This window comes from Lynx canadensis, chromosome D2, assembly GCF_007474595.2.
Source record: "Lynx canadensis isolate LIC74 chromosome D2, mLynCan4.pri.v2, whole genome shotgun sequence".
Lineage (NCBI taxonomy): Eukaryota > Metazoa > Chordata > Mammalia > Carnivora > Felidae > Lynx > Lynx canadensis.
This window is the reverse complement of record NC_044313.2, coordinates 19,316,491-19,338,418: the sequence shown is the minus strand read 5'-3', so window position 1 is coordinate 19,338,418 and position 21,928 is coordinate 19,316,491. Positions and strand designations below refer to the sequence as shown.

The 21,928-nt window shown below is 34.7% G+C and overlaps 1 protein-coding gene across 2 annotated transcripts in view; it reads left to right on the top strand.

The window, feature by feature from the left end:
• Positions 1-21,928, top strand: part of SHOC2 (SHOC2 leucine rich repeat scaffold protein) — a 107,521-nt gene that overhangs the window by 70,656 nt on the left and 14,937 nt on the right. For both annotated transcript variants that reach the window (XM_030334970.2, XM_030334969.1), the window contains exons 3-4: positions 6,925-7,062; positions 19,567-19,697. In XM_030334970.2, coding sequence (XP_030190830.1) covers positions 6,925-7,062; positions 19,567-19,697 — 269 coding nt within the window. The remainder of the gene's footprint in view (positions 1-6,924; positions 7,063-19,566; positions 19,698-21,928) is intronic.

The following is a 21,928-nucleotide window of genomic DNA, read 5'->3' as shown; positions in this document are numbered from 1 at the left end:
CCCAAAGAGTGAATGCTAATGTAAAATATGAACTTTCAGTTAGACATAATATATCAGTGTTGATCTATCAGCTGCAACATGTGTACCACCTAATAATGGAAGATGTTAATAGGGGAAATTGTGGGGAAGAGGCTATATGGGAACTCTCTGTACTTGCTGTGCAATTTTTCTGTAAACTGCTATTAAAACAGCAACAACAAAAAACACTCTTATTACCATTACCACTATCTCCTTAGTCAAAGCTGAAATCCTTACCTTAGCCTACAAGACCTTAAATGAATCTGACTGAGATCTACTTCATCTCCTACCACCTGATTTCCTTAATCATGATTCCAGCCACATTGGCCTTCTGTTGTGTTTTGAACTACTCTCTTGCCTCAGAGTCTTTGTGCTTGCTCTTCACTCAGCCTGGAAAACTATTCCACCAGATAGTCTCATTGTTTCTTCCCTCTCCCATTATTTTAGGTCTGTTTTCAAATGCTACTTCATCGAAGGGCACCTGGGTGACTTAGTCGATTGAGCGTCTGACTTTGGCTCAGGTCATGATCTCACGGTTCATGAGTTCTAGCCCCACATCAGGCTCTGTGCTGACAGAGCCTGGAGCCTGCTTCCAGTTCTGTCTCCCTCTCTCTATGCTCCTCCCCTGCTCACACCCTGTCTCTCTCTCAATAAAGAAAGGAAAAATATTTTTTAAAAAGTGCTACTTCATCGGGGTTTCTTTCCCTTTTATTTATTGTCAGCATCTACAATCTCCTTCCCCCATCATACTCTTCTGCTTTTATCTGGCTTTATTTTCTTTTATAGCTCTTAATACTTCCTCACCTTGATCATATGTTAGTTTATTTTTTCCTAATTAAAATATAAGTTCTATGAAGGCAAGCATTTTATCTTTTTTTCTCTTACCGTATCCTAGCACATGGTAGATGCTTAATAAACATTTGTAGAATGGATGACTGAATGAAGTCCGTGTTCTCTCTGTAGGCATATGTGTGGGAAATCAAATTTAAAATCAAAAGATTGCTTAGTAAGTGTGGAATATGAGTCCTAAGATGCATAATATTAATGGCTGACGTTAGCAGTACAATAGGGTGATCCATTTGTTTTCACTGAAGGATGCATCTGCTCCACAGACAGGAAGCTTCTATTTGGGGTCAGAAAGTGCTCTTCCATGAATAGTGGAGGAGAGACTGCTAGTGTTTCCCTCTTGAATCTCCCCCCTTTTTTTCTTCTTGGAATTAAAAAATACATAAAAACAAAAATTGCAAAATACAAATGTATGAAGTAGAAAATAAAAACCACTCTTAAACCCCATCAGAAGCAAGTCACTATTAACACCTTGGTTATTGTCCTTGAAAACCATCTAGAATGGACTTATATTTTGTTTTGGTTTTTATTATATTTGTTTCATATGTGGTGAAACATGTTTACTGTGTAGCTGGACAGAGTATAGAAATAGCAAATAGTGCTATAGCAAATTATTTCATGAAGTGCTTAGATATTTAATATGTAAATATCTTGCAAATTGTAACCTAGGCTCTTACCCTGGCACAGTGTTGCCAACTACAGAATTTATCATATATTCACAATTTTCAGAGGTTTCTGACTGTTTGAATATGAACAAGAGAAGCTTGGGAAGTTATGAGTATTACTCTAAAGAAGAGCAATCTTAAACTGTCCCACCACCACCACTAAGAAGGTTTTGTTGATTGCATTAAATAGGACATTTTGGATTAGTTTTGAAAATATTTCAGATTTTCGTGGAAACTATATATAAATGATAAGCTTCCCTGAAGTTTACTAGATCTTTTTCTTTGGACTGAAGAAAATTTTAAGTTCTTCATGGATCTTAAAATTCATACATGAATTTTGGGGAAAGTCTAAAATAATTTTCACATTTAATCCACAATACTATATATAACTATACTTAACTATATAATATATATAATATACATTAATATAATGTATATAATAGAGTGTACAATACAATATTTCAGGGACTAACAGACCAGATTTTTGAATCATGTTATTTTTTTTTTTTTTTAATTTTTTTTTTCAACGTTTATTTATTTTTGGGACAGAGGGAGACAGAGCATGAACGGGGGAGGGGCAGAGAGAGAGGGAGACACAGAATCGGAAACAGGCTCCAGGCTCTGAGCCATCAGCCCAGGGCCTGACGCGGGGCTCGAACCCACGGACCGCGAGATCGTGACCTGGCTGAAGTCGGACGCTTAACCGACTGCGCCACCCAGGCGCCCCTCATGTTATTTTTTTGTGTGTTGTTAAAATTAAATCACATTTCCTGAGTTTTAATCATTTTCAAAATATTTAGAGATTACTAGATTGTGAGAAAGAAGTATTAGTGTTACTAGGTGACACTCTTTCCTAATATGTCAGTATTACCATGATTTCCTGACTTTGCAGAGTTTTGTAGTGCTGGAGGATAACTTTCTGGAGAGAATATGTGTTCAAAATAGTCCAGTTGCCATGTGGTGATTTACACAAATCAAAAGGGTTTAACTTAATTTGAGTCCAGGTGATTATATTCTGCTTTTTAAAAACACTTTTTAGTTTTAATATTAGATAGTCATATGCAAATTTCTGTCCTAAAATGTTAGTAACTGATCTATGTTCAGAGGTTATCAAACTGGCATTCTGAATACTGAAAAAGGTCCACAAATGGGTTTATTAGTAAGACAGTGTTTTGTTCTGTTTTAACCTAAGAATTAGTTAGCATTTAAGCATTAAAAGATTTTACATGAAAATCTAGGTTTCCAGCTTCTTTTGAAAAGTGTGAAAATTGGATAGTATTGAATTTTATCATTCCATCGTATCCGTGATTCTCAACTGAGGGCAATTTTGTTAATGTTACAACAGAGGACATTTGTTAATGTCTAGAGACAATTTTGATTGTTACAGCTTGGTTGGTGGGTGCTATTTGCATTTAATGGGTAAAGGCTAGGGGTGCTGCTTATACATAAGACAGCCTCCTATAGCAATGAATTATCCAGTCCAAAATGTCATAGTACTGAAGTTGAGGAGTCCCGCAGTATATTGGTAACTGAGTTGAGTCACCCCTGTTCCATATGGGTTAAAGTTAAAGAAAGTCTTCCATCTTGCTTTATTTACTTGCCTCAACTCACTTTTGGAGTATCTTCCTTTAGGGTAGTAGAAGTTATTTTAATGGAAACTAAATTTTAAGTATCATTTATTACAAAAGATGATGGCAAATATAAAAAAAATGTTTTTATTACTTCTGGCTTGAAGAGTATTAGAGCCCAAATTTTACCTTCCCCAGTTATCTTCATTCATTCCTTAAGTTAATGTGTGATGCTATAATACACACACACACACACACACACACAAAATACTAGATATAGGGGAGATAAGCAGGTATGTACACTTTAAGGATTATGTTTTGGAGAGTTGCTCCATTTGCCATTATGTAACGCTTTCTATATCCCTGATAATTTTCCTTACTTTGAAGTCAACTTTGTCTGAATTTATTGTAGCTACTCCCACTTTCGTTTGATTAACATTAACTTTGTATTTCTCTATCCCATTACTTTTAATCTACCGGTGTCTGTATTTAAAGTGGCTTTTTTGAAGACAACATGCAGTTGGGGTTTTTTTAATGTTTTTTTAATGTTTTTGTTTTTGAGAGAGAGAGAGAGAGAGAGAGAGAGAGAGAGAGAGCACGAGTGGGGGAGGGGCAGAGAGAAAGGGAAACCCAGAATCTGAAGCAGGCTCCATCCAGGCTCTGAGCTGTCAGCACAGAGCCCGGTGCAGGGCTTGAACTCGTGGACCCTGAGATCATGTCCTGAGCTGAAGTTGGACAAACACTTAACTTAGCTACCCAGGTGCCCCTGGGTTTTTTGTTTTTTTTTTTAATGTTTATTTATTTTGAAAGAGAGAGTGCATGCGCACATGAGCAGTAGAGGAGCTGAGAGAATCCCAAGCAGGCTCCACACTGTCACCCCAGAGCCTGAAGAGGGACTCGATCTCAGAAACCCAAACTGTGAGATCGTGACAGGAGTTGAAATCAAGAATCAGATGCTTAACCAACTGAGCCCCTCTGACAGTCTCTTTTATTTCGTATATTTATTACATATAAAATGTTTACTGGTTCTATTGGATTAATATAAACTATATTGGTAACTGTTTTCTATTAGCTAAACTTGTTCTTTCATCATCTTTTGCATTATTTGGTTTTAATTGAGGATTTTAGATTACTCCATTTTCTCTCTTAGTGTATTGTTTATACTTCTTTTAATTTTTAGATGTAAGAGTGAGTGTTTTGTCCTGGAGTCTGCAGTATGAATTTACAGCTAATATTAGTCAACTTTCAAATAACACTATACCACTTCATGGGTAGTGTGGTTACCTTATAACAGAATATAGCCAATTCCTCCCTTCTGTCCCTTATAACACTGCTGTCATTCGTTTCATTTATCGTTAATCTACAATCATCTAATATATTGTTGCTATTATTACTTTGAACAAGCCTGTTATCTGTTAGGTCATGCTCTTCTTTCATATAGATCCAAATTACCATCCTATATAATTTTCTTCTTTTTGAAGAACTTCTTTTAGTATTTCTTGCAAGACAGGTCTACTGGCGACAAACTTCGTCAATTTTTGTTTGACAAAGTCTTTATTTCTCTTTTACTCTTGAAGGATACTTTCACTGGATACAGACTTTTAGGTTGATGTTTTTTTTCTTTCAAGACTAAATATTTCCATTTCTTTCTTTCTTTCTTTCTTTCTTTCTTTTTTTTTTTTTTTTTTTTTTTTTTGCCTAAGTGGTATTCTGAAGAGAAGTCTAGTACAGTTTTTACCCTTGTTCCTCTAAAAGTAAGGTGCTTTTATCCTGTAGCTTCTTCCAAAATTTTCTTTGTTTCTTGGATTTTCTACAATTTGATTATACAGTGCTTGGGTAAGAACAGGAGGGGATTTTTCTTCTGTCTTCATCCTGAGAAACCTGAGTGGTAAAGCACAAGGGTCCAGTTTCTCCACCTCCTTGCCAACATTTGTTATTTTCTGTTTTTTGATTATAGCCATTTTATTTATTTATTTATTTATTTATTTATTTATTATGTTTTTAATGTTTATTTTTTTTTTTTCAACGTTTATTTATTTTTGGGACAGAGAGAGACAGAGCATGAATGGGGGAGGGGCAGAGAGAGAGGGAGACACAGAATTGGAAACAGGCTCCAGGCTCTGAGCCATCAGCCCAGAGCCCGACACGGGGCTCGAACTCACGGACCGCGAGATCGTGACCTGGCTGAAGTCGGACGCTTAACCGACTGCGCCACCCAGGCGCCCCTTTAATGTTTATTTTTGAGAGAGAGAGACAGTGTGTGAGCAGGGTAGGGGCAGAGAGAGAGGGAGACACAGAATCGGAAGCAAGCTCCAGGTTCCAAGCTGTCAGCACAGCCCGAGGTGAGGCTTGAACTCAACAAGCCATGAGATCGTGACCTGAGCTGAAGTCGGACACTTAACCGACTGAGCCACCCAGGTGCCCCTCAATTATAGCCATTCTAATGGATGTGAGGTGGTATCTCACTGTACCTTTGATTTGATTTTTTTTTTAGTGAGTAGTGATATTGAGCATATTCGTATATTTAGTGGCCATTTGTAGATTTTTTTGGACAAATGTCTATTAAAGTTCTTTGACCATTTATGAATCGGGGTTTTTGTTGTTGTTGAGTTGTAAGAGTTCTTTATATATTCTAGATATTAATCCTTTAGCAGATAACATGATTTGCAGATATTTTCTCCCATTTTGTGGGTTGCCTTTTCACTCTCGATAGTATCCTTTAATGGAACATATGTTTTTAATTTTGATGAAATTCAGTTTATCCATTTTCTCTTTTGTTGCCTGTATTTATAACAATGTGGCTTAATAATCCCAGACCCAATTTTCAGAGTTTTATGCACTTTATTTGCTCATCTTACTTTTTCAGTATTTCCAGCTTCTGCTTTTAGAACAAAAGGGAAATCATGAGGGAACCAATGTAGCTGTTAGTTCAAAAACTTTATGTTCAAATGTGCAACATTCTTTGTTGCAGAATAACACTGAGGATAATTTGAATTGCCAGTACAGCCCTTTCAACCAGAATGAGGAAAAATATACCTTATTTTCTAAACTTTTGCAGTACTCTTAAATCTAGTCAGTTTATAAATCTCATTTTGTTCATTTTTTTTTTTTAAATATTTGTTTATTTTCGGTAGAGAGACAGAGTGTGAACAGGGGAGGAGCAGAGAGAGAGGGAGACATAGAATCTGAAGCAGCCTCCGGGCTCTGAGCTGTCAGCACAGAGCCTGACACGGGGCTCGAATTCACAAACTGCGAGAGGTCACGACCTGAGCTGAAGTCCAACGTTTAACTGACTGAGCCACTCAGGCGCCCCTCACTTTGTACATTTCTGTGACATCAGAATGTATGCCTATTTGAAAGCATATATATTTTGAGATAGAAGGTGACCTGACCGTCAAGTTGAACTCAAGATGAATTTGATATTTTGTGTTGAATTTGGTTAAAAAATTGGTGAGCTCTATTTAAAGTATGGAATTTACAAACATAAATGTGGTTGAATTGGTTACTTGAATCTATGTGTATAATATTGGTGGTTATTTATATTGATTGGTAGTCATTTATAATCAACATTTTAACTTTATTAGATGTCATTTTCTCTTTTTTATCATTATTGAGGTATAATTGACAGATAACATTACAATAGTTCCAGGTGTACAACATAATGATGTAATATTTGTAAGCTGTCATTTTCTAACAGTTTCAGATCTTGTGTTTGTTGCCTTTTCAGAAAGTGTAATTATGATAAAAAACATGAAGCTTTCTTTCAGTTTTATTTAATATATTCATTAATAATTCTTGTTAAATTTTTATGTTGGTCAATTTTACAGGTGAATTATGTAACCTCATTACGCTGGATGTAGCTCACAATCAACTTGAACACCTCCCAAAGGAGATTGGAAACTGCACACAGATAACCAACCTTGACTTGCAGCACAATGAACTGCTAGACCTCCCAGATACTATAGGTATGAATGGAGAGAGAAGATACTGATAGTCATTTGTAACTACTTGGACATTAAAAAGACTATTTTTGATCCATTTCTATAAGAAAAGTTAAAAGATTAAAATTCACCATTAAAGTAGTAAAACTTGTAAAAGAGAATATTTTAAAAGTGGTTTTTATTTCCATTTCTTGGTGAAGAAAATAATTAGGTTTTAGGAAAGGAGTTCAATTAGACTATCAAAAAGAATGTTGAATATTGGATATTGAATATATGTTTTGTAACTGCTTAAATTGCAGAATGAGTGCATTTTTTGTTTTTGCTTATTTCAGAATGTTGCATGCTATTATATAGGGTGTGGTCCCTTTGCTAAAGCAAACCACACTGAAAAATAAAACCACTACTGTTTAGTTTTTAAAATCTTGGCCAACATAGCTTAAAGTTTGTTCATCTCTGCTATTGAAGGGACTAAGATAAGAGATGTCTTGACGTACAAAATGTGTTTCAAAGACCTAGCCACAGCCTCCAAAAGTTGGAACTGCTTGTTGTGATATGTTTTATATTTATAGAATCATGTTTATCTTTCTAAATGCCCATATAGTTGTACAAACCAGTAAAAGAAATTTTAAAAAGTTTGGACACCTTTTCACTTACTGGTTTGTTATAAGGATACTATAATGTTTACTTAGGAAACTTATACCTGTACTTAATTTTTATAATTTCTATAATGAATATTTCTGTGGTTCTGTTACTAAATCATAAGAGGCCTGTGATGGTGATATCTTTCTCCAGAAAGATTTTCGTTTGTTTCTGTCAGGTACCTAAGGGACCACTTGAATGCTTCTGTGTTCTAAGGTTTGAGATTTTTCTGGTCCCTGGTCATTCAAAAGTAGCGTGTAGATAATTGGAGGGCTGTTTTACTTCGGTTTACTCTTAGTGCTAAGGTACAGCCCTTAGCTGTTGACATTGATTTCTGGACTCTCCACCCTTGGCTGGCTGTAGATTTTGACTCTTGGCAGAAACATGCCCAATTAACTGAATCTTCTAGTTAGAGAAGCACTCTTAGGACAAAATTTTCTCCATTATTTTGCTTATTTCTTTGGGTTCCCACCTGATTTCTGCCCTGGTTATTAGTCATTATCTTGTTAGCTCTGTGACTTTTGTTTTGGAAGAGTTTTAAATTTTTTTCAGTGGAAGGGTTTGTCTGAATTACCTAGTCTACTGTTACTTGAAACAGAAGCAGTCATTAAAAAATTTTTAAATAAGTTATATTAAATTGTTCTAGGTTACAGGACAGCTATTTCTTCATGGGAAAGCAGTCTGAGACTTCTTTAGGATGTAGCAGCTAGCCATTAGAACCTGTATCTTTGTGATTCTTGGTCCAGAGTTCTTTATATCACATTGTTATTTGTAGTGGCAACAGACTAAGTGTTCTAGTTAACTGCATTAGATTCATCTCTGAAAGGCAAGATGATGTACAGCATATAGTGAATTGCTCTACTAATATTCATAATAATTTTACCAGATTTCCTGTGTAAATAAAAGAATCCCAGTTTCTGGTTCAATAGAGACTGAATGTAATTCTTTCTTCCTTTTCTCTCTAAAATCTGTTGAAATGGCCAAAATAAACAAAGAAAAATGGCCCTTGAGGAAAAAGAGAAAAGATCTGTATTACATCTATAGAACATGATCAGGCTGATATAAAAAAGAAGCAAAGAATACTTTGCTTAGAAATATCCTTGCCATATAAAGTTTAACTTTAAAGGAAATACTGTATAATATAATGAACACATCCAAAGACCAAAAGAGCGATGGTGTAGGATCAGTGGAAGAATCTGGAACAAAAAGAAGATACAAAATATTTGAAATAGATACAAAATAATTGAAAAAGAGTCTCGGGAGACAAGACTAGGAGTTCTAGAAAGAGAATATAAGTAATACAATGAAGAAACTAATAAAATACACTTTTATAATCTTGCCCTGAACTTGACAAAAACCCAGCTAATATGATTGACATTGCTTACCAAGAAGACATAGTGAAAAAAGATACATTCTGATAGTTTTAAAAATTAGATTTACTTAATTGCTTTGAATATACCTTCTAGTCACATATAATGTTCTAAAACTTGTCTTTGTCTAGTTTCAGTTTTAGGGTAATGCTGGTTACATACAATAAATATGGAAGTGTTTTCTACTCCAGTTTTGGGAACAGTTTGTATAAAATTATCATTATTTCTTCCTTTAAGCTGTGGTAAGATTCATCAATGAAGCCACCTGGGTCCAGATGTTTCTTTGTAGGAATGCTTTTAAAAACAATTTTCAGTTTCCTTAAAAGAGAGCTGTTTAGGTTATCACTTTATTCTTGAGCAAACGTAATCATTTATGTCTTTCAAGGAATAGGTTCATTTCATTTAAGTTGTCACATTTAATAGGCATAAAATTGTTTATAATACTCCCTTATTAATAATAATATGGTAGTATTATAGAATCTATACTCTCATTCCTGATATCAGTAACTTAGTAACTTAGATCTTCTCTCTTTTTTCCTGTTTGATTAGATTGTATCAATTACATTGATTATCTCTAAATTTTATTGATTTTCTCTGTTTCTTTGACTTTTATTTCATTGATTTCCACTTTGGCCTTTATTATCTGCTATGAGTTTTATTCTTTTTGGGTTTCTTATAGTGGAAGCTTGATGTCATTGATGTGAGGTGGAGTTTGTTTGTACTACATACTGACATATTTAATTTGTGTTGTATGCTGTTACTTTGAAGATTTCTTCTCATACATGTATCTAGTGCTATAAATTTCTCCTTATGTACTGCTTTAGTACCATTCCCCAAATCCTGATACATTGTGTTTTTCTCTTTGGTTTTGTTCAAAATACCTTCTTATTTACTTTTTCGTTTCTTCTGTGATCTGTGGTTTATTTAGAAGTGCGTTATTTAGTTCCCAGTATCTGACAATTGTCCAAGGGGTTTTCTGTTTATGATTTCTAATGTAATTCTGTTGTGATTGAAAACATAACTTGTGACCTGAATCATTTAAATTTATTGAGACTTCTTTTATGGCTCAGTATGTGGTAAGTCTTCCATGTGCAGCTGAATATGTGTTCTGTGTTTACTGAGTGGAATGACATAGATGAGGCAATCAGTAAATTTATTCTACTACCTGTCCTTTTTTGTCCTTATTTCCTCCTAATTTGTGTTAATTACACTGTTGGGACATTCATGGTATATATATCTTGTGCTGACTGATCTCTGGTTCTTTTTCATCTTCATGTTCATTGACAGTCCTGTTGCCATAGTTGTCCCAGTCATCTCTTGGTTGGCTTAAGTCAGTCTTGTAGTGTTTTCTTAGAAACAGTTCATAAATAACTGTTCCCTAGTTATAGAATGTTTGTAGCCTTTATTTTTTTTTTAATTAATTAATTTATTTTGAGAGAGAGAAAGAGAGAATCCCAAGCAAGCTCTGTGCTGTCAACACAGAGCCTGATGCAGGGCTTGAACTCAACGAACCATGAGATCATGACCTAAACCAAAACCGAGAGTCAGACAGTTAACTGATTCAGCCACCCAGGCATCTCTGTTTGTAATCTTTATATTTGAACAGTTTGGATGGATATAAAAATCATTGGGTCCAGCTTTGTTTACTTTAAGAATCTTTGTAAAACTAAGAGAGAGTTCTACTGTCTTCTGGCATTGAATGTACAAAAGTATGAGGCCAGTTCAATTTTTTCCCCATTGCAAGTGACTTAATCTTTTTGCCTGGCCATGCAGAGTACTTTTCTTCATTTCTGAAATTCAAGAACTCTAGTATATTTAAGAACTCTGTTATAACTTCTTAGTGTTGATCTTTCATGGTCCATTTACCTGGGATACTCTGAGCCAACTCAACACATAGGTTTAATTTTGATAGTTTTATGTAGTTTATATATGGTTTTCTTGGGTTATGTAGACCTATTTACATAGATTGTATATTCCTACATTGAAAGATAGGTCTGTAAGTTTGCTTGTTCTAAACAGCCAACTAATGGCAACAGTAAAGGAAAAAAGAAAGAATAATGCATAATCTTAACATGATCAGTTTTCAGTGGAATGTTATATAAAAGCACTTTAAAAAAGCAACTTCTTTTATAAAATTAAAGTCTTGCTCAGTTGTAGAAAGAAAAATAAAGGTTATTTATTGCAAATCACCTAGGGAAACCAAAATTAAAGATGCTTGAACTGGTATTAATACTCATATCCCTCTCACTGATGCTTAGTCACTGTATATTTCTTAGGATATTATAGATGCTAAACACTTTATTGGTCCTTAAGCGTTATCAGGCAAGTTCTAGTGTAGGGGCCTTTATACCTCTTGGTGTCTCTGCTTATGATCTTTCTCTTAAATACCCACATAATTTCCTCTCCTCTTTCAGCTGATCAAATGGATATATATATATATATAGGGTTTGTTCCTCAATCAGCCCTGGTCTTACTCTTAAGTAGTCCAACAATGTTTTGTTTAATATTTTATGCATGTGTCTATATCTCTGTTATGTTAAATAACAATCAAAGGGGGATGAAGTTAAAGTACAAAAATGAACAGCCCTGGCAAAAAGAGGAAGTATAGGTGGTAGTGGATGATAACATCTTACATTTACTAGGACTAGGGTCAGGGTGTCTTGGATTTACTTTCTCTGACAAAGAGTGACTTCACCATGTAGCCGCCTTTCTCCTGGATTTCTTAATTGTATGTATCTCTTCTTCTATCAGATTTACTATATTTTAAGTATGTTTATTAATATGAAAACATTTGACTTCATTATTAATCTGTTGTGGTTAAGATATCATCTCAGAATAACACAAATGCCTCGCTTCTAGCATATTCTATGCGATCAGGTTACAAGTATGTATTGGAAATCAATGAGAACTGAAATATTAACAATAAGAAAAATTTTATTAAAAAATTTTTTAATGTGTATTTTTAAGAAAGAGAGAGAGAGACAGAGACAGAGACAGAGACAGAGAATGAGCAGGGGAGGGGCAGAGAGGAGAGACAGAGTCCAAAGCAGGCTCCAGGCTCTGAGCCGTCAGCACAGAGCCCAATATGGGGCTTAAACTCCTGAACTGCAAGGTCATGACCTGAGCCGAAGTTGGCCACTTAACCAACTGAGCCACCCAGGTGCCCCAACAATAAGAAAAAATTTAATATTTTATTTATTTTTATATGCTTTGATAGTTTTCAGCAAACAGAGTATTTATAACTGTTAATCCAAATAATGGCAAAGTGAATAAGTAATGTTTATTATAATTTTTTATAATATTGTCATTTTTTTAAGTTTATTATTTTGAGAGAGACAGAGACAGAGCGCCCAAGAATGGGAAGGACAGAGAGAGAGAGAGAGAGAGAGAGAGAATGAGAATCCCAAGCAGGGTCCTATGCTCTCAGCACAGAGTCCTATGTGGGGCCCATACTCACAAACCATGAGATTATGACCTGAGCTGTAATCAAGAGTCAGACAATCAACTGAGCCACTCAGGTGCCCCTATAATACTGTCATTTATTATTATTAAAATAATTACTTTGCCTTTTCCATCCCTCTCATCCCCAGTATTTTGTATAGCAGAAGGTTGAGATTTGGTGAGAAATTTGAACATTTGGGTCTTGGTCTGTTATAAATCTCAACAGTCTTAATTGACCTTTGTGATTCTTCCTCTTGTTTATTGGAGAAGAGAAATTCACCCCAAAACATTTAGTAGCAAACTAACTGGAATATGGTTCTTCTGATACTTTTCCTTTTTTTTCCTAATCTACTTCCTGAAAAGTATAACTTAAAATGAAAAACAAACAAACAAAAATGGAACACCTGTCCTGCACAGTTGATTTGAGTCCTGAGCAGCTGCTCTACTCTCTTTTTTCTGGACCAGAGAAACTTGCCCTAATTCACAATTGAAATGAGATCTTTTAATTGTCACCTGACAGTCAATTTTCTAAAAATCACTTTATTTCCTTGCCTTTTTTTTCTTAGAAGTAGACCAAGATGTTTTTACCCCTTTCTTTAATTAACATGAACCCTCCTAGAGTAGTTATCACTGGTTGGCAGTGTAAACTGCCATTTACACCTTGTTCTGTGAAGAAGAGGCAGAAGGAAGTGGGGAGGAGACAGCTGGTTGCAGTTAAGTGAGAGAGTACTTAAAAACATATTTACAGTCTCTCTGATTTAACCGTTAGTCTACCCTGCTGAGTAAAAAGTATATTCTCTTTCATGTAAATATTTTCTCATTCAAGAGTCAGTTATGACTAAAGAAAATAATTAAACTTCGTTACAGCAGTCATTTTGTTTTGTTAAAGCCTTCTGAGATAACTCTGGTGATTTTCTGAAACCAGTGGTGGATAGTGGTGAAAGGTCTGAAATTGGAAAAAATGTTTTATTTTCTATTTCTTCTCAAATGAGATAAAGAAAGAAATCTGCAACAAGACCTGGCCTTCGAGGCTGGAGCACAGAACAATTCAGAGATATTTTGTTGCACTGGGCTCTGAAGAAATGTTACAGTAATTATGGTTATAGCAACAAGTAGAGTTTTAATAATTACGTTTTAGGTAATTGCAGTGCAACTTCATATTGCAGCTTTACTAGTTTTCTTTTTAATTGTGGCATTCTTAAAGGTTTTCATTTAAGAATTCTTTATATTGCTTGCTTTTCAGGTTGATATTAGGTTCTTCACCATTTCTGGAAAAAAAAAACCTTTGACATTATTTAATCATTAAAACTGTGTGTCTTTTCTGATTTGTTTTTTTTTTTTTTTTGAGACTTTGTTAAAATAAGATTAAGATCATTTGAGTAAGAAATTTACTCAAAAGTTATACTGAATTAACCTAAAGATGCTGATTATATTTGCTGAAGTTAAAAGCATCCAATTTTAATTCATAGCCATTTGATGTTGCTGTAATTTAAAAATCTGACAGCATAAGAAAGCAAGCTGTCAGAGCAGAGCACAGAACAACTTACATTTAAAGTTAAGCACTTAAAGCTAAATGCCAGTGATTGGCAGTGATCAGCCTACATTTATACACAGAAGCTCAGCAACATTGATTTTATTTCTTAGTCACAATGGCTCAACATTAAAGCAAGCTATGGCTTGATTTCTAGGCTGTTTAGTTTGTGGTAAAACCTGCTTACTGAAAGAGGTTAGAGTTGAAACCACTGCAGCGGGTGAATCACAGTAAATATCAGATTTCTGATGTCCAGGTTTTTTGTCTGGCACAAGAGAGTTTTGATATTTCACCCTTCTTTTTTTTTGAGAGTAATGGATTTTGGCAAAATGTGGATGACTCTGAACATGCCATGCTCTCAGTAAAGTGGTAAGGGCTTCACAAATGTGAGCTGTTCATCAGAACAGCATATTCTTACAGATTACAGTTTTGGAAGTTAAACTTCTTCTACCCCACCAAAAAAAGGAAAAAGAAAAAGTTCAAGAAAGTTGGAGGTACTATTTTTGCTTAAATAACCACTAATTTCTGTATTAGATAATGTCATGTGGCATTTTGACTACATCATTTTCATTTTGTAAATTTTTTTAATGTTTATTTTTGAGAGAGAGCACAAGCACAAGAGGGGCAGAGAGGGAGATACAAGATCGTATTTATTTTTGAGAAAGACAGAGACAGAGTGCAAGCAGGGGAGGAGGGGCAGAGAGAGACACACACACAGAATCTGAAGCAGGCTCCAGGCTCTGAGTTGTTATCAGTGAGCCTGATGGAAGAGCTCAAACTCCTGAACCGTGAGATCATGACCTGAGCTGAAGTCAGATGCTTAATCCACTGAGCCACCCAGGCTCCCCTCATTTTATAATGTTTAAAGAAACCTGTTCTAACTTTTTATTTTTATTTTTATTTTTATTTTTATTTTTATTTATTTATTTATTTATTTGAGAGAGAAAGAGAAAGCACATGAGTGGGGAAGGGCAGAAACAGAGGGAGAGAGAATCCCAAGCAGGCTCCGTGCTCAGCAGGAGCCCGAAGTGGGGCTTGATCTCTGGAATCCTGAGATCATGACGTGAGCTGAAATCAAGAGTCAGACACTTAACTGACTGAGCCACCCAGGCATCCCCATTCATACTTTTTAATACTGTAGAAACTAAAACATTTTACTGTTTGTCCTCCTGTCTCTATTAGGGAGCAAAATGTAAAATCTTAAAATTATATGAGATGCTTTTCTTTGGTTCTCATTTTAAAATAGGGAGGGAAGGAAGGAAGAAATATTTTATTCTTTGCCTCTCCCATGCCCTATGGCCACTATAGCTACAAGGCTGGTCAAGGTGGAAATTTTTCTACACACAGTGATAACATCTGATTTTAAAGAGCTTCAAAATGTTATAGTAAAATTTAATTTGCTATATGAAGTTAAAGGTAAAAAAGGCAGTCAACCTTAGGGAAAAAAATGGAAGTAAGACAGACCATCCCTTTCTGTCCTTCATACCACTGCTTTGCCTGTGGAAGAAACCTGTTTCATTTAATAAAAGGCTGAAGCATTTGCCAAGGAGTCTTTGAAATCTGCCTGAAGAGTAAAGTGCAAAGACTCCATAATTTTTTTCCATCAGTTGACATGCTTCATTCAATCACTGTTAAGAGTAGAATAGTACAGAAATACAATATTTTAAACATTTTTAATTCTGATCAAGACCTAGAAGCTTTCTCTAATAACAAAAGATTAGTTATGGTAACCAAATTCTAAATGCTTATCAACTTAAAAGCCCAATAAATAGAAGCAGATTCCTAAAATTTATCGTCCAAAAGCAAAATAACTTTTGAATTTATCACTTTCAAAATCAGAATAGGGGCACTTGGGTGGCTTAGTCAGTTAAGCATCTGCCGGTTAAGCATCAGGCTTTTAATTTCGGTTCAGGTCATGATCTCATGGTTTTTTAGATCATCCCTCATTTCGGGTTCTGTGTGCACTCGCTCACGCGCGCACGCTCTCTCTCTCTCTCTCAAAATAAATAAACATTAAAGAAAAAAAGATAGTATGAGTGAAGGCCTGCTGTGTGCTTAGCACTGAAGCATACTCTGTGGGGAGATAGAAATATGTAAGGTCTGTTACTTAAAGGGTTTTGTCTATTGGGTGGAGGTAACTCATCTATGAAATGACAACATAAAAACAAGTATAATTAAATGCCATCTTATAGTGAAAACAGTATGCAGCCATAAGTCCAGTGTACAGGAAAATCTATGAGATCTTGATGGAATGGCCAGGGAAAGCTTCATAAATGAATGAATCTGTTGGACTCCGTATGGAATAAAAATGTATTCCACGAGCACTACAGCATGGACCAACAGCATGGGAGTAAGAATGAACATATTTTGCTTCTGTGTCAAGAAGTATAACAAGCAAACTGGAGCACAATCAGTAGAGATCTTGAAGAATGATTACTTGATATAAGGAGCCCTCTGAGTTTGATTCTTGCTTTGCCAGTAACTAGTTGGTGGCTTTGGTAAGTCTCTTCCCATATCTTATGCTGAAGTCCATGCTTATTACCCTCAAATGGTTCTTTCTGCTGTTTCTTAGGTATTTTATCATCTTTTGCCTTTTTTCTTTTTAATCAGGGTGTCTATCTAAGAATTCAAACCACCACACTCTGTTTTTGCAGTTTATCTCATATCTACCCTTTATGCAGAAGATGAGCCTCACAATGTAAAGTGTCCAAATGTCTTACCTCTACATTAGTATGTAAAACCTCTCCATAATGTAAAATATTCATTCAAAAAAAGAATGGTAAAAGATTTTGCAGATTTTAAAATTAAAATACTTTAGAATTACAGATTTTTCTTTATCAAAATGTTTTTAAATGACAAAGCTATAGGGGCACCTGGGTGGCTCAGTCGGTTGAGTGTCCGACTTCGGCTCAGGTCATGATCTCACAGTCTGTGAGTTCGAGCCCCATATGGGGCTCTGTGCTGATGGCTCGGAGCCTGGAGCCTGCTTCCGATTCTGTGTCTCCCTCTCTCTCTGCCCCTTCCCTGCTCATGCTCTGTCTCTCTCTGTCTCAAAAATAAATAAAAACATTAAGAAAAAAAATTTAAAAAAAATGACAAAGCTATAGAAAATTAGGAAAAGGCAAGTTCAAAGAAAAACATTTTAACCTTCTGTAATTCTACCACATAGAGATAACTTTAGTTTTGATATTTTCTTTCCACTCTTTTCCACTTGTTTTTTACATCGTTGAGATCATACAAAATGCATAATTTTTATTACCTTTTTTCACTTAACATCATAAAGTCACATCTTAAAATTTTTGTAACATAATTTTAATAGGTATAGAATATAGCAGAATATAGACATGTTCTATAGAATAAAATCATGTTTTGACCATCTGTTATGTATCACTCATTGTGCTACATATCTTATGCACATTGTATTTAACCCTTAGAGCCACGCTGTGGAATATTTGGTGTTATCCCCACTTTATGGATGAGGAAATAGTCTCAGTTAAGTAACTTTCCCAGAGTCCTATAGATCATGTAAAACCCTTTGTTTTGTCTGACACTGTGGTGTCTCCAGTTTAAGTAATTCTTCATGTATTCTTGAGTAAATAGGTTGACCCCATTTTTGTCACTACAAATATGACTATAATTAACATTTCATCATAAAACAGCTTATTTTATTTTTGCCAACCCAACTTTTAAGAAACATTTGTATCATATTCAATGTCATAATACAGTAATAACAATAGTAAATATTATTCTTGCCCTTATTTCTATTCTCTAAATTCTCTGGGGCTTTGGAAAGTCCAAGCCTCAGCTTGTTTTTTTCCCCCTCCAAAATTGACACATCTTACCAGAATGTCATTAGAAAGATTCTAGTGAAGCATCCTTAGTTAATTTAGAAAACATTTTAAAGACAAAATTAATTTGTTTTTGTTAAGTGATAGTTTTTATTGTTGCTTTTGAATTCAGTTTTCTGCCTATTGGAATCTTGCTTACACAGAACCAGCAAACTATTGGCCCAGTTTCCAGACACTATCATAAGAAAGTAATGTAAATGAAAATAACATACCTCTGGAATAGGTCTAATTACAATTCCTACAGGAATTGAAATGTTTGCTAAGTTTTTCTGCATTATATAATGCTGGCTAGATTTATGGTATTGTCAGAATACTTTATGAATGACTAATTATTGTCTTGGAGATGTAAAGAGTAAGAATTGGCTCTGTTTAATCATTTTTTTACAACTTTAATCACTGATCTCTTCAGCAAGAGGGAACAATGCAGATGAGTGATGACTAGATAGGATTATGAGGCATAGTGACCGCCCTCGTGGGGTTCCAGGGCTTAATTTGTGTTAAAAGCTAATTATGTGTTTTCTTTAAGTACTGTGGTAATGTTATATCTCAGAAAGAAAGTTACCCAATAACTTTCTGAGAAATGGTCAAAGCAAAGAGAAAGAAATGGGAAGACTTCAGAAAGTTGGTAGAAGTTGACAGACATCAAAATATTGGTCTCCAAAAAGTTAAGTGTGGCACAGGAGCTATCTACTGCTGTAATTTTTTTTAACACTGGTAATACTGTTCAATTTAAAACTAGAGGCTACATTTGATATTTAAACCTGGCCCATCTAAAAATGTGACAGCAACAGTTATAATGTGAAGTCAGAAAAGAAATTAACCAGCCATGACAAATAGTTACATTGAACTAAATTCTTGTAACTGTTACCTTTTTTTTTTCCCCTTTCTGGTATCAAAAATAAACTTGTTCTCTAGTGTATATTGTTTGGGAAATCAAGTTTGATTAAATTTTTTATGATGGCAGGTATCCTCATATTCATCTATGTAAGCTTACATGTAACTTGCCAATAAACTAGCCTATATTTCTACTCTGCTTTTTAATGTATTCAGTTATAGCTAATTTGTGCTTAAATTGGTTATGCTTAGATTATTAAGAGAGAATATAACTTTAACTTTCTAAAAAAATTTTAATGTAAAGGAATTTAAAAGAAAAATTCAGAAATTTTTTACCATCAGGTTGATCTTCAGAAATTTTGGAACGTTTGTATTTAAACTCATGAAAAATACTGAACCTTTCCAATCTCACAAAATAATTGTGCATTTGTATTTTAATGCCATTTTAGAAATTTGGAAATTTAGTTAAAATTACATGAACATTTTTATATATAACCATTGTTCTTTGTTGGATCAAGATCCCATATATACAAATGGGATGATTATTATAAATTTAAAAGATACAGTACTTTGGCATTCAATTAGGCCATATCTAAATAGGTCAATTTGTTATTACAGTATGCCAATACTTTGTAATAATTCATTTTTAAAATTGACTTTATGACTGTGTATTTCATTATTTCTCTAAGACAAGTGGACACAAAAGTGGTTTCAGTTTCATCCTAATTGAAAGGGTAGTGTGTAGTTCCTTGGTGCTAGGAATTAAGGATCCTGCTGAAATAGTACTTCACAGTAATTCATATTACTGCCAGGGAGAGTGACAAGTTCATCAGATTAAAAAAAAAATTCTTTTTTGTGTTCACAGGAAACCTGTCCAGTTTAAGTCGTCTTGGTCTGAGATACAACAGACTGTCAGCAATACCCAGATCCTTGGCAAAATGCAGTGCCCTTGAAGAGCTGAATTTAGAGAACAATAACATTTCTGCTCTACCAGAGGTGAGAGGTGGTAAATCTTTACAGCTGGGTGAATAATTTTATTATTGAGATTGTTTAAATAATGAGCATGCTACAGACATTTAGCCACCACTAAGATAAATATTCCAAAGAAGAAAGAATAGGTATGATTATAGGAACACACTAATTTTTTTCTTTTTTTATGTATAAAAGAGAGAAACTAAAGTGAGAGATCAATGGCTACTTTCCCGTAGAAATCTTTCTTGTGTCATTTTGGAATTGACAGCAAATGCTATTAAGGAAAAGTTGTATGGTTAGTTGTTTTAAAACTCTACCCCACCCAGTTCAGTTATTTTAAGAAGTCCTATAGAAAGATCACACAAGAAAGGAATGAGCTACATAGAATAGAACATACTATTTATTAATCAGATTAATATTAGCCACAACACTTCCATGACCCATATTATTACCCTGCGTATACAATAATATTAAAACCTATTTAGCATATGCCAGTCACCAAAATTTGTTATTTTTTAACACATTATTTTTAATTTGGGTTTTGTTCTATGAAAAAATATTTTCACTTACTTTGCTTAGAGATTTATTGGGCAGAATGCAATATTCTTTTGTCTTTCCTTCTTTTGCTATATATTATTTTATCATACCCACAACTTGTATGTTTGCTTATGGTTATTCAAGCATAATATCTTACTGTAGTATTCTAACAAATAAAAGAATGGAATTATGGACTTAATTGATTGAGCTTTGCAAAAAAGTCTTTTTTTCCTAAGAATTAAAAATGTTTGATATAAGTGACCTTTTAGACTATTTCTAGTTTTCCCGCGTGTGTGTGTGTGTGTGTGTGTGTGTGTGTGTGTGTGTGTATTTGAATTTAAAATAAAGGTACTTTGGGGGCGCCTGGGTGGCTCAGTCGGGTAAGTGTCCCAACTTTGCCTCAGGTCACGATCTCACAGTTTGTGACTTTGAGCCCAGCATTGGACCCTGTGCTGACAGCTCAGAGCCTGGAGCCCGCTTTGGATTGTGTGTCCCCCGTCTCTCTCTGCCCCTCCCATGCTGGCGCGTGTGCACTTGCTCTCTCTCTGTCTCTCTCTGTCTCTCTGTTTCTCTCAAAAATAAATAAACGTTAAAAATAAAGTTGCTTTGGGTGGATATTTTCAGATACATACTATGATTTATAACAATTTGAGTACATGAAGCTATGAGCTTGTAGTGATTAGTTTATAAAATAAATGTATTTAATTGATTTCTTAGGGATACAGAAAAAAGTAGTACCTATTAATTTTGCTTCTGTTATTCTGGCTGTTTGGATTTTTAGAAGACTGATCAGAGTACAAAAATGAGTTTTCCAGGATTGTAGTCTTCTAGGATGGACCAGTTTACTGCCACTGCTGTGTGACAGTATCTCACCCTGCGTTTTAAATAGGATAAGGAATAGAATCCACAGATTGTAGATACAGCCCTAACAGCTAGACTGTCTGGATTTTTGTCTTTCTTTGCTAGCGGTAATTTAGAATGGTAAAAATGGGTGGGGTTCTACTATTTAATATCATCCCCTTTGCTAACAGTAATTAGCACAGTATTTAGACCTTGTTGGGATTCTTTTAGGATGTGAGCTTAAATAAGATTGACTACTTTTACAATGTCTGTAAGACTAAATACAAAGACTGGGTACTTATTAAATTTCAAAAAGTGAGAAAATTAAAATTTTTTTTTTATATCCACTTATATGTGGGGGGAAACTAATAATTATTGGTATCTCTTAGGATACAGACATTGTGCTAAGTAGTTTCACATAAAATATTTGTGACTGAAATTAGTCAAGATTTATTTTTGATAAGAGAATTATAAAGAGAACAGCTCTCTTCAGTCTTGCTGTGGAAGAAGTGGTGTGTGCGTGTGTGTGCACATGTATTTAAACTGGCCTGTTTTCAGATAGAGAAGCTCTAGGGAAAATCCTTGACTGGCCTTGTCCAAATCTGGGAAAGCATTAAGTCTCAAATAAGTACTTAAAAAAAGTGGTCTGTGTGCTTTGGAAGCAGCATATTCCTAATGCAAATATGTAATTATCTGCATTTATAATGAGCACAGTAAGGAAAACAATAAAATCCATTAGACAGCACTTACTAGACATTCAAGCTGGGTTAGGCATGTAAAATCAGGAAAGTGGTTTTCAGTTGGGGCTCATGGCTGAAATCAGAGCCAGCAAAATGACTATATACTTTTCCATTTGATGACTGTCTGAAAATAGACTA